The sequence below is a fragment of the Podarcis erhardii genome (assembly GCF_964252035.2).
Source record: "Podarcis erhardii genome assembly, chromosome: 5".
Taxonomy (NCBI): Eukaryota; Metazoa; Chordata; class Lepidosauria; order Squamata; family Lacertidae; genus Podarcis; species Podarcis erhardii.
In genome coordinates this window covers 4,512,490-4,527,055 of record NC_138509.1, presented here as the reverse complement: position 1 = coordinate 4,527,055, position 14,566 = coordinate 4,512,490, and the positions used below count along the sequence as shown (strand labels likewise).

The 14,566-nt window shown below is 44.0% G+C and overlaps 1 protein-coding gene across 3 annotated transcripts in view; it reads right to left on the bottom strand.

Moving 5' to 3' along the window:
- The window catches only part of EFCAB6 (EF-hand calcium binding domain 6), a 107,152-nt gene that overhangs the window by 31,456 nt on the left and 61,130 nt on the right, over positions 1-14,566 (bottom strand). For all 3 annotated transcript variants that reach the window (XM_081860935.1, XM_081860933.1, XM_081860934.1), the window contains exons 19-21: positions 13,255-13,490; positions 5,130-5,226; positions 3,863-3,981 (exon numbers count right to left, since the gene is read on the bottom strand). In XM_081860935.1, the coding sequence (XP_081717061.1) occupies positions 3,863-3,981; positions 5,130-5,226; positions 13,255-13,490 (452 nt within the window). The remainder of the gene's footprint in view (positions 1-3,862; positions 3,982-5,129; positions 5,227-13,254; positions 13,491-14,566) is intronic.

Genomic DNA, 14,566 nt, shown 5'->3' with positions numbered 1-14,566 from the left:
GGAAATAAACCATACAGTCAACACACTTTGAATTCAAGGCAGTATACATCTGGGTCTTAAACCACATTTAAAAATGTAGTAAGTGGAAAGCAGGGGTGTACAGTGGGAACTGTGCGTGTGTGTGTGTGTGTGTGTGTGAAATCAACCTTACTCGTTGGTTGAACTGGGAATCAAAGGCCGTCCTGGGGAAAGTGGCCCGCTCCAAATCATGCTGGGTGGGTACAGAGCCCCAGAGACCCCAGAAGACAGCCCCCGCCATTTCCTCCCTAGGGGTGGGAGGAGACCAGCACCTCCTATCCACTAAGACGCTGCTGTAGAGGTGGGGGGGGGGTGTCTACTGAGAAGGCAGCAGGTTAGGCCTCCAAGGAATATGTCAGAGGAGCAGCAGGCAATGCGTTTCTTGGAGACTGGATCTGCTGCCCCCGTGGTTCCTGCTGCCTGAGGCAGTTGCCTCCCCTTGCCTCATGAGTGGGCCGGTCCTGCTTTGCCTACGTGGGCAGCCTGAAAGTACCTTAAGCTCTCTGGAGTACAAATCAGTCTATTCAGATATCCCCTCACCTCCCATGCAGTTACCTTTCTGTGAGGGACTCCTTGGGTTCTGCCCCACCTGTGACGCCCCCACTGCCAGATTCATTGCCCTCCATTTCTCAGGAGGGCAAGCCAGCTGCAGGTAGAGAGGCTACGCTACTCATGAACAAACATGGGAGGGCATGTTCAAGTATATATTCCAAACATGGAAACGTTGAGTGGAAAAGCAGGATTCGAAGTTGCATGGGGAACCTCCTGGAGGCTCCCTGCTGCAGGCCTTTGCCTCCCCAGCCTGTGGAAAATGAGGAGGCTGGTACAACAGTGCAGCCGGGGTCAGTGCCAATGAGCTCATGCCCGCCCTCCCCCCCCCCACTGTGCTAATCGGGGGCAGGGAGAGGCAGTAACGGGGCTACCATGCCACCTGTTTCTGGGGAGAAAAATGCAAATGTCTTTTTGATTATTATTGTGTCTCAGGCTATGCAAAGCAAATGTCAGATTCCCAGCAACCGTGGGAGTAGTTTCATCATTTTTGGCATATACATCAAATTCTTTTTCTTTTCTTTTTTCTTTTGCAGGGGATGGGGAAGTGATGCAGAAATGTCCCACTTCCAGATTGTTCAAGTGGTTGAGGCGTCTTGGTTTGTGTGTGTATTATGCTGTAGTCCACTAGGAACTCTCTCTTAACAATTCTGATGCATCCATCAGTGACTCTGTGAGGCCTCAGTATGTATCCATCCATCCATCCATCCATCCATCCATCCATCTATCATAACTCTTATGCTCCAGTTTGTGACAGAATGAGTCTTAACAGAGACTAGCAAAAATAAAAAACACCCCAAAATCCCCCTGTATCTGTTCCCACCTTTCAAAATAAAAAGTGCCTATCTGTTAAAAGCTTGTCAGGTTCTTTCTCATGATGCTCATAAAGTGAGGAACAATCTCACGGTATCTTGTCAGATCCGATACCTACATTATGCATCACTTCTTGGTTGAACACTTTTCAAGTTAATTTTTAATTTAATGTAAATAACCAGAGAGCAGCAGCAGTGTGTTGAGGCTGCCCTACAGCTCCAGAGAAAAGCTCCCTGAAATAGTTTTAAAAACTTTATTAGGTGGGTTCCTTTTTCCAATAATTGTTCTTCTTATTGGAGTTTTTATGTTTTGTTGCTATTCTTGGCTTGCAGGTCTTCAATAAATAAATCTCTCCTCAAACAGCAATCAACCCTAACTCCAGTGCTTTGATCTGGAGACATGCTTCCCTCTTTCTTTCTTTTGAAAAAGGGTGCTGGTACTGACCATGAAATTGTTACAGTAAATGCCATACTTTTTACAGTTCAGGGTGGGGATGGGGGGTGCTGGTACTGCGTACCCTTTGAGAACCCCCAAGAAAAAAGCACTGGGTGTTTCTGTATGTGGGATGTTCTCGGAAAACCTGTGTGCTACTGGTAGGCAGGCACGTAAGGGAGGTTTGGGGAATTCTTACTCTCGCTGCAGCAGACTTGAAAATTACTTACCGTATTTTTCGCCCCATAGGACGCACCAAGTTTTTTGGGGGGGAAATAAAGAATTTTTTTTTTAATTTCCCCCCCAGGTGCAGGGCTGAGGCGGGGGAAGCCCGAGCTTCCTCCGACCCCAGCCCCCAGAACAGGCTGCTATCCACAAGCCGTGGGAGAGCTGCACGACTTCGCAGGGCTCTCCCACAGCTAGCGGAGTACTGCCCGAAGCTTGGGGTGTGCTGAGCTCAGCGCGCCCCAAGCTTCTGGGTGCAGGCAAGGTCTCCGCTAGCCATGGGAGAGCTGCGTCTCCCACGGCTAGCGGATAGCTTCCTAAAGCCTGCATTCGCCCCATAGGACGCACACACATTTCCCCTTCATTTTTGGAGGGGAAAAAGTGCGTCCTATAGGGCGAAAAATGTGGTAAGTTAGCACCCCCTGTATACACGCTAGCATGCCTGCCAACGTATGTTTATGCCAGTCGTATGTGGCTTGCAGAAAGGGGGGGGGCACGTGGAAGAGAATCAAAGCTTCATTGCCTAGTCTCCTGCAGCTCTCAGTCACCAAAAATGGCCAGGTGACTGGCTCTTTACAGCTGTCTTATATGTATGTGCACATATGAAACGGAATGTATATGTATATGTTACCTCACAAATATTACATAGTGTAGACCTTCTGTAGGGTTTGTGCATGCATCTGTGCAACTACATTTACTAATGGAATCAGCATGTTTCTGGAGACATTTGGAGCAAACAACTGCTTGAAACAGAACTGTTTTCTTTTCTTTTCTTTTTTATTATTATAAAAAAAACCTCCAGATCTTTTTATAGGTGCTGTTTTACAGGTCACTATCTGGTGACAATAAAATATTTTCAAAGTGATATTTTATTCATTTATTTCAAACATTTTGGGCTGCCTTGTAAAAAGCTCAGTGTGGCTGCAACTAGAAAACCGAACAGCCACTCAGTTGTTGTTGGGTGGTTTTCTTTTTCTTTTTACTCTTTTCTGTAAATATGAGGACTAGAGACACTGGGGTTTTTTTTAAAAAAAAGAATAACAGCTGAGAATTAGAAGAAAGATACTATATACTTTGCCACAGTCTACTTCTCCTGCTGCAATCTGCTTACAGATGCCCCATATGCCACTTGCCATATAATGCCGTTTAATTTTACGTAACAGAATTGATCCTGCACATCTTGTGACCCACCAGGTTGAATGCAGCCCACCCTCCAGGTATTGTGGCTGCTGGGAGCTAAATTAGCTTCTTCTTTATTACTAGCTCCTTGGGACTGCAAAAGCAGGATGGTTGCCAAGCACCTGGAAACTCTGAACCAGGATGGTAGGCTGGATTCTTCTCGATGGGTCATGAGTGGAACAGGGCTGGGTCAGGCTAGTAGTGGCTGAAGACAGTCAAGGCGGAGGGAGTAGCTGGGTAGCCATAGCCATTTCTGACCCATTTCCTTTGTAGAGCCAATAATAATAATGTAAAAACCCACCACAAAACACTACAAGAAAATCTCTGGGAAGTAGTAGGGATGAAAACCCAGAATAAGAAATATGGAGACGTGGCCATTTCCATTAGGGTCTTCTATCTGAAATCAGCACTTAGACTTCATCGCAATCAACTCTCTTTTCAGCACCAGTCATCAAAACAGGGCTGGCTAACCTGTGGCTCTCCAGATGTTGGTGGACTACAGTGACCACTGGCCATGCTGGCTGGGCTGATGAGAGTTGGGATCAAGGGATAACTGGAGGGCCAGATGTTTGCCACTCCTGTGCTCAGAGTCCACAGATGAAGCCGGCGAGGGGTAGGGGAGAGGATACAACTAGAAGATTCTTACCTTGCCCAAAGTTTGTCAAGTTCTTTTGGGTTTGTGGGGATGTTGTATCTATACAGGATGTCCTTCAGGTCTCTTTTCAGAACTATGCCATTGCCATCACTATCATATTCATGCAAATGCTAAAACAGGAGATGTCTTTAATAGTAAGGGCTACCGTATTGGAACATACATACGTCCTCTATGAACCCAAAGCATTACAGGAACTGGAAAAACAAAATGGCAGCTCGTCTGCAGACGCTGTATAGCCTCTGTATGCACCAGTTGGTTGCAATCCTGAGCATCAACATAGGAAAGCAAGCCAAGAGGAAGACACTGCTGGAAGGCACCAGTGTAGGAAGGAGGCCTGAACCCAACGCCATATGTTTATGCATATTAAATTGCTTTGAAAGAACCCAAAAGCAGCAACCTCCAAACTGAGCACTGGCAAACGCGCCACAGGAAAGCCAATAGGATGCCATATGAAACAAACTGATTAAGTAATTAAAGACACCTGAGAACCCATAGGACCCACCCATAATGCCTCACTTGTCTGCCTCTCCTCCTACTGGGGGCAAGTACAGTGGTGCCTCGCAAGACGAAATTAATCCATTCCGTGAGGCTCTTCGTATAGCGGTTTTTTCGTCTTGCGAAGCAAGCCCATTAACAGCTTAGCGGATTAGCGCTATTAGCGGGTTTTCCGTCTTGCGAGCCGTTCGTCTTGCGGGGCACCACTGTAATCCTATTTTGTCTTCCTATTATGAGGTAGGACTGAGCCATTCAATCCTAAGCACATGCTCAGTCCAGGCAAACGAAGGCTAACTGACACCCAGGGCAGGGCAAACCACTGGCTGCGCACACGTGGCATCACTACGTACAAACATGTAGTGGTTTGCCACTGGCACCGCCTGATCTATGGCAAGCCATCCTGATCTAATGGCGCTACTGCTTGGAGCCGCTCCTTGGAGGCTCCAAGCAGGAATTGCAGCCACGTGGCTGCAGGCATCTCACCACCAACATATCTGCATACATATCCAAAGTTATTGGGGTGGCTGGGGGGACGAGGGGGGGTCTCTTCTATTACAATCTTTCATGGCTGGAAGCCTCAGGAGCTTCAAATCAGTTACTGCAATACATTACTTCAAAACGTATCACATGTTTCTGTTGTTAATGAGCTATTTGTTTATTGCAGCTAATTTCTTTAAAAAAGACAATCAAAGATAAACATTGAGTGAAGCTCTAAAATCTCTGTTAGACATGCAGATTTGTTTAAAGACTACACAGAGCTTACCATGGCGAGGTCGTTCCATCTGGTTTGTGCTTTGATAGCGAGATAGTAATGAGCTTGTTCACAAGCGAGGTCTGCATCCGCCACTGTCTGTTTGGGTCTCAGAAAGAAAGAATTATTTTGATAACTAACTGTGGTCTTCTTTTAATGCAATCATTAATATCCCACAAGGTTTGTTTGTTTGTTTGCTTCCTTATTATAGTTTGTACAGATAGCTTTAAAGTCTCATCTCAGACATCTGCATACAAATGAATTCCTTATAAATATTGCCACCCTTCTCCAGCTGCAAGCTAGGAATGATGTCTTTAAAACTTCTCTTAATCCCTGTTATCATTTGCAGATGCAGATTGGTCAAATTGCTTAATTGCAGCTGAGATTTGAGGGAGAAATATTTATAAATCAAAGCAATAACATAAAAGATCCAAAGTAACTCTGGCAAGTTGCTACTTATTTTCACTGGCACATCAGATTGCCTTTTTTATTAATAGGGAAACAAAACTGTTCCACTGTGAGTTAAAGGTACCAGGCACAATCTAGTAAAAGTTAGGATGAGCGCACGAAGGAACAGGATCCATTTTTCAGAGTTCTCAACTGTGCAGACTGAACCTCTGTGGGCACTAACTGCACACACATAGATCTTTTCTCAAGTTACGGTGCACACACTGGTGTGTGTGTGGGGGGGTAAGAATCAGAGCCAGTTACCCCTTCTCACACATTCATCATAATATAATGAAGGCTTTATTTGAGACTCTGCATAGAAGGTCAGTTGGGCTAAGGACCAAATGAGGCACGATTGATAAGGACCAAACGAGACTTGTCACATCTAGTTTGGGACTTGTTCCCAAGTAACCTACTACAAGATTGCATTAAATGCAATAGTATATAGCACATTTAAGTACCATTGAAATCAACGGAACAAACAGCTGTTCTACACCAGGCACAGACTGAGGTGGTAGTTGGCTGAAATGCATTGGTCAAAATCTGGGTTTTACTGCTTTCCAGATGTGGGAGAGTCATATTTTGGTTGATGTTCCTTTGTGGTTAAAAAGAAAAGAAAAGCAAACAAGCCTAACTCCATATAATAAATTTGCAACAAAAAATCAGAAGTGATTCCAACTAGCTTGAATGGGACTTCCTTTTCAGTTACCAGGGCTGGTGCAGCCATTATTCTTTCTTCAGCCGGCAAGTAAACACATCCTTGTTGAGACTGATACTTGAGCCTTAACAATTTGCCAAGAGCATAAGGTCAAACAGATTCCTCACTGGCCTTGCAGACAACTTCATTGTCCAGAAAGTGGGAGAAGCAACAAGAGGAACAGCCATTTTAGATCTGGTCCTAACCAATGTTGATGACCTGGTTAGTGGGGTAGAAGTGGAAGGATCATTAGGCGCGAGTGATCATGCTCTTCTGAAGTTTACTATACAGTGGAAAGAAGCAGCCAAGCATACTAGGACTCAATTTCTTGACTTTAGGAAAGCCGACTTTATAAAACTTAGGGAAGTGCTGGGTGAGATCCCATGGACAGTAATATTAAAAGGAAAGGGAGTTCATGATGGCTGGGAGTTTGTTAAGAGGGAGATAGTAAAAGCACAACTTCAGGCAATACCAATGAGACGGAAACATGGAAGGTGCCTAAAGAAGCCGGGGTGGCTATCTAAAGAACTTTTAACTGAGTTAAGATTAAAAAAGGATGTGTACAAAAAATGGAAAAGGGGGGAAACCACCAAAGAGGAATTCAAACAAATAGCCAGCACGTGTAGACACAAAGTCAGAAAAGCTAAAGCACAGAATGAACTCAGGCTTGCTAGAGAGGTTAAAAGCAACAAAAAAGGCTTTTATGGGTATGTTCGTAGCAAAAGGAAGAACAAAGAAACAGTGGGGTCACTCAGAGGAGAAGATGGTGTAATGCAAACAGGGGACACAGAAAGGGCTGAACTCCTCAATGCCTTCTTTGCCTCAGTCTTCTCCGATAAAGAAAACAATGCCCGACCTGAAGAATTTGGAGCAAATGATTCAGCAGAGGAAACACAGCCCAGAATAACTAAGGAGATAGTAAAGAATACTTGGCTAGTTTAGATGTATTTAAGTCTCCAGGGCCAGATGAACTGCATCCAAGAGTATTAAAAGAACTGGCAGATGTGATCTCAGAACCACTGGCAGTCATCTTTGAGAATTCCTGGAGAACAGGCGAAGTCCCGGCAGACTGGAGGAGGGCAAATGTTGTCCCTATTTTCAAAAAGGGGAAAAGAGAGGACCCAAATAATTACCGCCCAGTCAGTCTGACATCAATACCAGGGAAGATTCTGGAGCAGATCATTAAGCAAACAGTCTGTGAGCACCTAGAAAGGAATGCTGTGATCACCAATAGTCAGCATGGATTTCTGAAAAATAAGTCATGTCAGACTAACCTGATCTCGTTTTTTGACAAAATTACAAGCCTGGTAGATGAAGGGAACGCAGTGGATGTAGCCTACCTTGATTTCAGCAAGGCATTTGACAAGGTGCCCCATGATATTCTTGTAAAGAAGCTGGTAAAATGCGGTCTTGACTATGCTACCACTCAGTGGATTTGTAACTGGCTGACTGACCGAACCCAAAGGGTGCTCATCAATGGTTCCTCTTCATCCTGGAGAAGAGTGACTAGTGGGGTGCCACAGGGTTCTGTCTTGGGCCCGGTCTTATTCAACATCTTTATCAACGACTTGGATGATGGACTCAAGGGCATCCTGATCAAATTTGCAGATGACACCAAACTGGGAGGGGTGGCTAACACCCCAGAGGACAGGATCACACTTCAAAACGACCTTGACAGATTAGAGAACTGGGCCAAAACAAACAAGATGAATTTTAATAGGGAGAAATGTAAAGTATTGCACTTGGGCAAAAAAAATGAGAGGCACAAATACAAGATGGGTGACACCTGGCTTGAGAGCAGTACATGTGAAAAGGATCTAGGAGTCTTGGTTGACCACAAACTTGACATGAGCCAACAGTGCGACGCGGCAGCTAAAAAAGCCAATGCAATTCTGGGCTGCATCAATAGGAGTATTGCATCTAGATCAAGGGAAGTAATAGTGCCACTGTATTCTGCTCTGGTCAGACCTCACCTGGAGTACTGTGTCCAGTTCTGGGCACCACAGTTCAAGAAGGACACTGACAAACTGGAACGTGTCCAGAGGAGGGCAACCAAAATGGTCAAAGGCCTGGAAACGATGCCTTATGAGGAACGGCTAAGGGAGCTGGGCATGTTTAGCCTGGAGAAGAGGAGGTTAAGGGGTGATATGATAGCCATGTTCAAATATATAAAAGGATGTCACATAGAGGAGGGAGAAAGGTTGTTTTCTGCTGCTCCAGAGAAGCGGACACGGAGCAATGGTTCCAAACTACAAGAAAAAAGATTCCACCTAAACATTAGGAAGAACTTCCTGACAGTAAGAGCTGTTCGACAGTGGAGTCACTGCCAAGGAGTGTGGTGGAGTCTCCTTCTTTGGAGGTCTTTAAGCAGAGGCTTGACAACCATATGTCAGGAGTGCTCTGGTGGTGTTTCCTGCTTGGCAGGGGGTTGGACTCGATGGCCCTTGTGGTCTCTTCCAACTCTATGATTCTATGATTCTATGATTCTATGATTCTAATTTTGCTTTTTGAGGGACGACCCTGTCATTAGGCAGAGGGACATGGCTGCCACAGGCACCTGGTGCTTGGAGCAGACAAAGCTGTGTTCAGGTGCCGGGGAAGATGCTTTGCCACTGCCAGTGTTGGAAAAAAATTCAAGTAGAAGTCTAGATCATGAGTAGGCAAACTAAGGTCCGGGGGCCAGATCCGGCCCAATCGCCTTCTAAATCCGGCCTGCGGACGGTCCAGGAATCAGCGTGTTTTTACATGAGTAGAATGTGTCCTTTTATTTAAAATGCATCTCTGGCTTATTTGTGGGGCATAGGAATTTGTTCTTCTCCCCCCCCCCCACAAATATATATATATATAGTCCGGCCCCCCACAAGGTCTGAGGGACAGTGGACCGGCCCCCTGCTGAAAAAGTTTGCTGATCTAGATAGTAGGTTTCTATATGTAGCACCATTTTGTCCTTTGCCTCGAGCAGAAAAATGTGTAAGTGTGACTGAGTTTGCAGTCCCAGTTTAGCCCTCTCTTTGATGTTTCAGATTTACAGTGGTGCCCCGCAAGACGAACGCCTCGCAAGACGGAAAACCCGCTAGACGAAAGGGTTTTCCGTTTTGGAGGTGCTTCGCAAAACGAATTTTCCTATGGGCTTGCTTCAAAAGACGAAATGTCTTATGAGTTCCTGCAGGTTCCCCCCCTTTCCCCCCCTTTCCCTAAGCTGCTAAGCCGCTTATCAGCTGATCCGCTGATAAGCCTCTTATCAGCTGATCCGCTAAAAGCCGCTAAACCGCTAATAGCGCTAATCCGCTAAGCTGTCAATGGGCTTGCTTCGCAAGACGAAAAAACCGCTATACAAAGAGCCTCACGGAACGGATTAATTTCGTCTTGCGAGGCACCACTGTACTATAGGGAGGCAAAGTTTATGTGGGATAAAAAAATAACAACAACCCTGGCATCTACAGTGTAAAGTGGTACAGTGGTACCTCATCCTATGTATTGTGTCGAATGGCGCTTAACATGTTTATTGTATTTATTTAAGATTAACAGTGAATTGACTCACATGACATTGCAATAGTTTTTCCAGACACGTATTTCCACATATTCAGACTCGCTGAACTTTTGCTAGTTTGTGGCCAATAAGTCAATCTCTCACAAACTTCAAAACTCATAATTACAGTTAAAGACCTTAAAAACAGGATGAAGAGCTAACAAGACTGTTTCAAGTCAATTTCCAACCTCTCCTCCTACACATGAAACCATGCCAAGTGTATGCATGTTTACTGTAAAATAATTATTTTTAATTAAATAACTCACGTTGCTTTTAATCTAGGAAAGATTTTGCAACACTTTTTCAAAACTAAACCTAGCACATTTCAGTGTTGAAATAAAATAGTTATTACTAATGTAAGATACAGTTTAACCTTGAGTTTTAATTTCTTTAATTAAAGAAATTAATTTACTTTTACTTTTATTTATTTATTTATTTATTTTTATTTTTATTTATCCCGTTAATGGTTTTTTAAAAAACGCATGCACCCATCAAGCAATTGTGTACAGTGTGGTACTAAATCTATAACTAAATCCACATCCTTATTGCTTGTTCAAAAGCTATCAGTCATACAATAGTACAGTAACAGTTTGTCTCCACTTAACTTTTGCCTCACTCTTTCCAAGGCAGAGGTCTATGCTTTGATATCTGGGTCTGAGCTATGCCCCAAGCTTTCCCTGTGAAAACCTGCTCTTTAAACTGAATCGGAGCAAACAGAAATTCAGGGTTGTTGTTTTCTGCGGACTAACGATTGGACTTTAAAGAGTCGGTTTTTGCAGGAAAAGCTCTGGATCCCAAAAAAGAGAAAAAGGATGTTGAGCTTTAAATCATGGACCCTGCCTGGAAACAGGGGAGGAAAGACAAGTGTGGATAACCCTAAGAAGTGGAACTCAGATCCAAGTACGATGGGTAATCTGATTGCATTGATACAATACAACAGTGTGGGTTTATATGACAATTTCTTATGCAGCTTTTCAGCCAGGAAAAAGCAGCTGACAAACAAAACAAATAAAAACTACAACATAAAAATTAAAAACTGTAGCCATAAAAACGACTGTAAAAAGGCAGCCAGCATCAAGTATGGAGCAATCAGTCAACATAAAAAGCTCACCAAGACAAGCCAGCTTTTACTCACATTCTGAAAGCCAAGGGAGATGGGTCCAGGCAGATCTCTTGGGGAGTTCCTGAGCCTGGGTGCTACCATTAAGAAGGTCCTGCCCTACATATTTCCCAGGGGGACACAGAGCAGAGCCCACCCCAATGAACTAGGCAGTCCAAATCAGGTGAGAGCAAGTGCTCCTTTAGCTATCCTAGGCTAGGGTTGCTGTGGCCCTGATCTGGTGGAACGCTCTGTCACAAGAGACTAGGGCCCTGCAGGACGTGACATCTTTCCGTAGGGCCTGCAAGACGGAGCTGTTCTGCCTGGCCTTTGGCCAGGGCACAGTCTGACCCCCTCTCTCCTTCTGTAATCTTCATAGAACGCTAACCTGATAGTTGCCATTAATTTGAGTCTGAATTGATTCTAGAATGTATTTTAATTGACTGCGATTTTATGTACGCGGTGCTATTTTTAACTGTTGTTAGCCACTCTGAGCCCGGCTTTGGCCGGGGAGGGCGGGATACAAATAAAATGAAGTTGTTGTTGTTGTTGTTGTCATACATCCGACTTTCCTGAACATGTCCGGGATTTGGGCAGCAAAATGGTGTCCGGGCGGACTTTTGCTTAATCAGCAAAATGTCCAGGAAAACAATGTTTTAATAATCCTTTTTTGGGGGGGTGGAGATGTCCACACACACACCCCGCCAAAAAAGGTCAACATGCCTGTCGGTATTTTCACTTTTGCGAACATGGCAAGCGTATTAGGCCCAAACTACATAGGGCTTTAAATGTGGCAACCAACAATACAAATATACGTCTGCTCAAACTGCTCTGCATTTATACCTGCCAATTTGCACAAAATATATAATAATACAACCATGTCCTATTAGATCTTGTTTCTCAGGTATCCAGAGCACTGGATGGGGGAAGCTGGCTGGAACAGCCCTTTACATTTATTTATACCAAAAGTTCTCCTGCCTACTTTTATTAACCTTTAAATGAGAATAGGGATCAAAGTTGTTCAAGTGCATCCCAAGTTAAGCATTTTTAAACTCAACTGAATTAAATCAGATTAATTTTTGGTGGATTATGCCCTCTGTACAAGTCCACACATATAAATAATATAGTAAAGTTCAAGAGCTGTACGTACTATCTGTTTTCATTAGTATTTCTCACAAATGACGGAGTTGGCGGAAGGGCAGAACTAGTGGGTCCTGACTCTTCATGGGAGATATTTAGAAAGCCTGAATTCAGAATGCTTGGGAAGCACAGAGAACAGTTAACACATTACCTTGACTATTGTCATTTCTGAAACAGACTTAAGTCTACCAGCTGTCACACTAAAGACGTCTTACTCTAAAGAAAGTCAGATGATGAAACACCCTTTGTTCTGTGCTTGGAATGGTATCTGAAGTAGGTTCATTTCTAGAAATCAATTGCTCTGATATATTGGTGTTGAGTACAAACTTTTTTAAACAGCTTTTAACAGAAAGGGCTTGCTATGCTGAGTGGGATGAAGCCTCTGCACTAGCCCTCTGGCAGGTGAGCTGTTGTTGCTTTCCAGGCAAAATAGGATCATAGAGTTAGAAGGGAACCTGGGGGTCATCTAGTCCAACCCCCTGCAATGCAGGGATAGCGAAGGGCCAAGGCAGTTTGGGAAGTTGGCACAGTGCAGCTGCTGCCAATGCACCCCCCACCACCTCGCCCTTCTCCCTTCTTGGAAAGCAACTGTGGCCCACCTGCCTAGAAGATTACTGCAGCCAGCTCCATCCCCCACCCCACCGTGAGCTGATTCTTGTTTTGAATATGTAGGAACATATGGCATTGCATCTTAGCTGTTTTGGAATTTGAAGAGCCATATGCACAACTCCCAAGTAGCATTTCCAAGGGAATTGTGTGCCCAAAGAATCTAGGAGCAACAAACATAACAGAAAGCTTTTAAACTCAGTGCTATTTAGATGGTGAAGACCAACTTGGTCCAAGGCTCCCAACGGAGTGGGATCAATAGGCTTGATTTATATGCTGACTTTCCAACAAATGAGTTGCAAGACGGCTTACAAAGGTAATTATGGAAAGGGTGGATTTAAAATATAATGAAAGGTATGGGGAAATAGAAATACGTATAAACAAATAGCAATCCTAAGAAATCAAAACACGTTGATTCACTGCCAGGTATGCTTAGGATCTTACAAGTACCAAATTGGCTAAGGGCTTAAAAAAATTATTCCAATACTATCAAAGAGTAGCTGGCATCTAATCTTAGATCCTTGAATCCTGAAATATGCCACACAACATAGCTTGCATCCTATGTTAGGTAATAATAACATAAATTTAAGTAAATCCATAAGACTCCTGCCCTCCTTACTTGTTAGACGAAGGCAACCAAGGGCGCATGTCTCTAGTTGTATTTGCTTGGAACAACTGAAGAAATTCCGGGTAGTTTAATGTAGAAGTAATGTTCAGTCCCAGAATGCCAAGGAGACGATTGTACTCATCATCTGTCATGCTGATCATAAAGCTATCCAGGAGGTGTCGAAAATCAAGCATGCTGACTATACCATCATTGTTCTTATCTATTTTACGGAAGGCAATGTATGGATCCTAATAGGGAATATTCAATTTAGTATCAACACGTGGCCTATTTTTTCCCCTTTTTATACAAATCACTAATATACTACTAGACTAACTTTACATCTTAAAATGTTTTGCAAATGGATCCAGGTCTTCACATGAAGAGGTCCCTTTAGGCTTCTTTATGGAACAGGCCATGTAGGGATGATCTAGCGTTTCCTTCTTACAGCCTCCAAACCAAAGCTGAGATGCTTTAGGAACTGGGTGCCCTGCGCCATATTGCATTCGATTGTTCATTTGATTCCTTCTAAGTTATTTCCACCCACCACAAATGGCATCTCTTTATAAAAACTAGTCAGATTAGTTGAAGCACATATATGTAGCCAACATGACTTTAAAGAGAAACATTTTTGGAGTCTTATATCCTCCAACAAAGCTACTCAGAACACACCCAGTGGATAATTTTCAAGCCTCACCTTTGGGTGGCTACATGTTATGCTATTGCTCACACCTCTAGCAATTTCACTCCACTTGTATAGAATACTTTGACTCCCTCCTACAGACCACCCCTACAGTTGGGGAAGACTGGAGAAGTTTGAAGTGCTGGCTTGCCCATCAACTTTCCCCGCATGCCCAGCAAGGAAGAAGCCTCAGCATATCAATTCCACAGCAGTGATTCTTGCCAGATGGGAAGACTCAGCTCATTACTGCAAGCTAAGCTTTTCCTGCTTGTAAGGTTGCTAATCTTCTTTTGCTCCTCTTCCCTGATGAACACCTGAACATTTAAGAACCCCCGGCTACACCTACAGGACAACCTCTTTCCTCTGCTGTGAATGCGATAAACTCAGGCTCCCTCCTTCCTGGAAGGGCAAGGAAAAGGGACTTTCATCCTACATGGATAGTTTGTGGAAGGAAACTGCCTTTTATACTAGCAGACATAAGCAGCTTACAACACAAGCAGCCTAACAGGCAGACCTGCTCCAAGATTGATCTGAACAGGAATGAAACATGGATTTTTGAATCTACAGTGGAGGGAAATTGCTTAGAAGGAGCCATCCTCAAGTTCCTCGGTTGATTCACTGACCATTGGAAGAAGCAACAAGGGT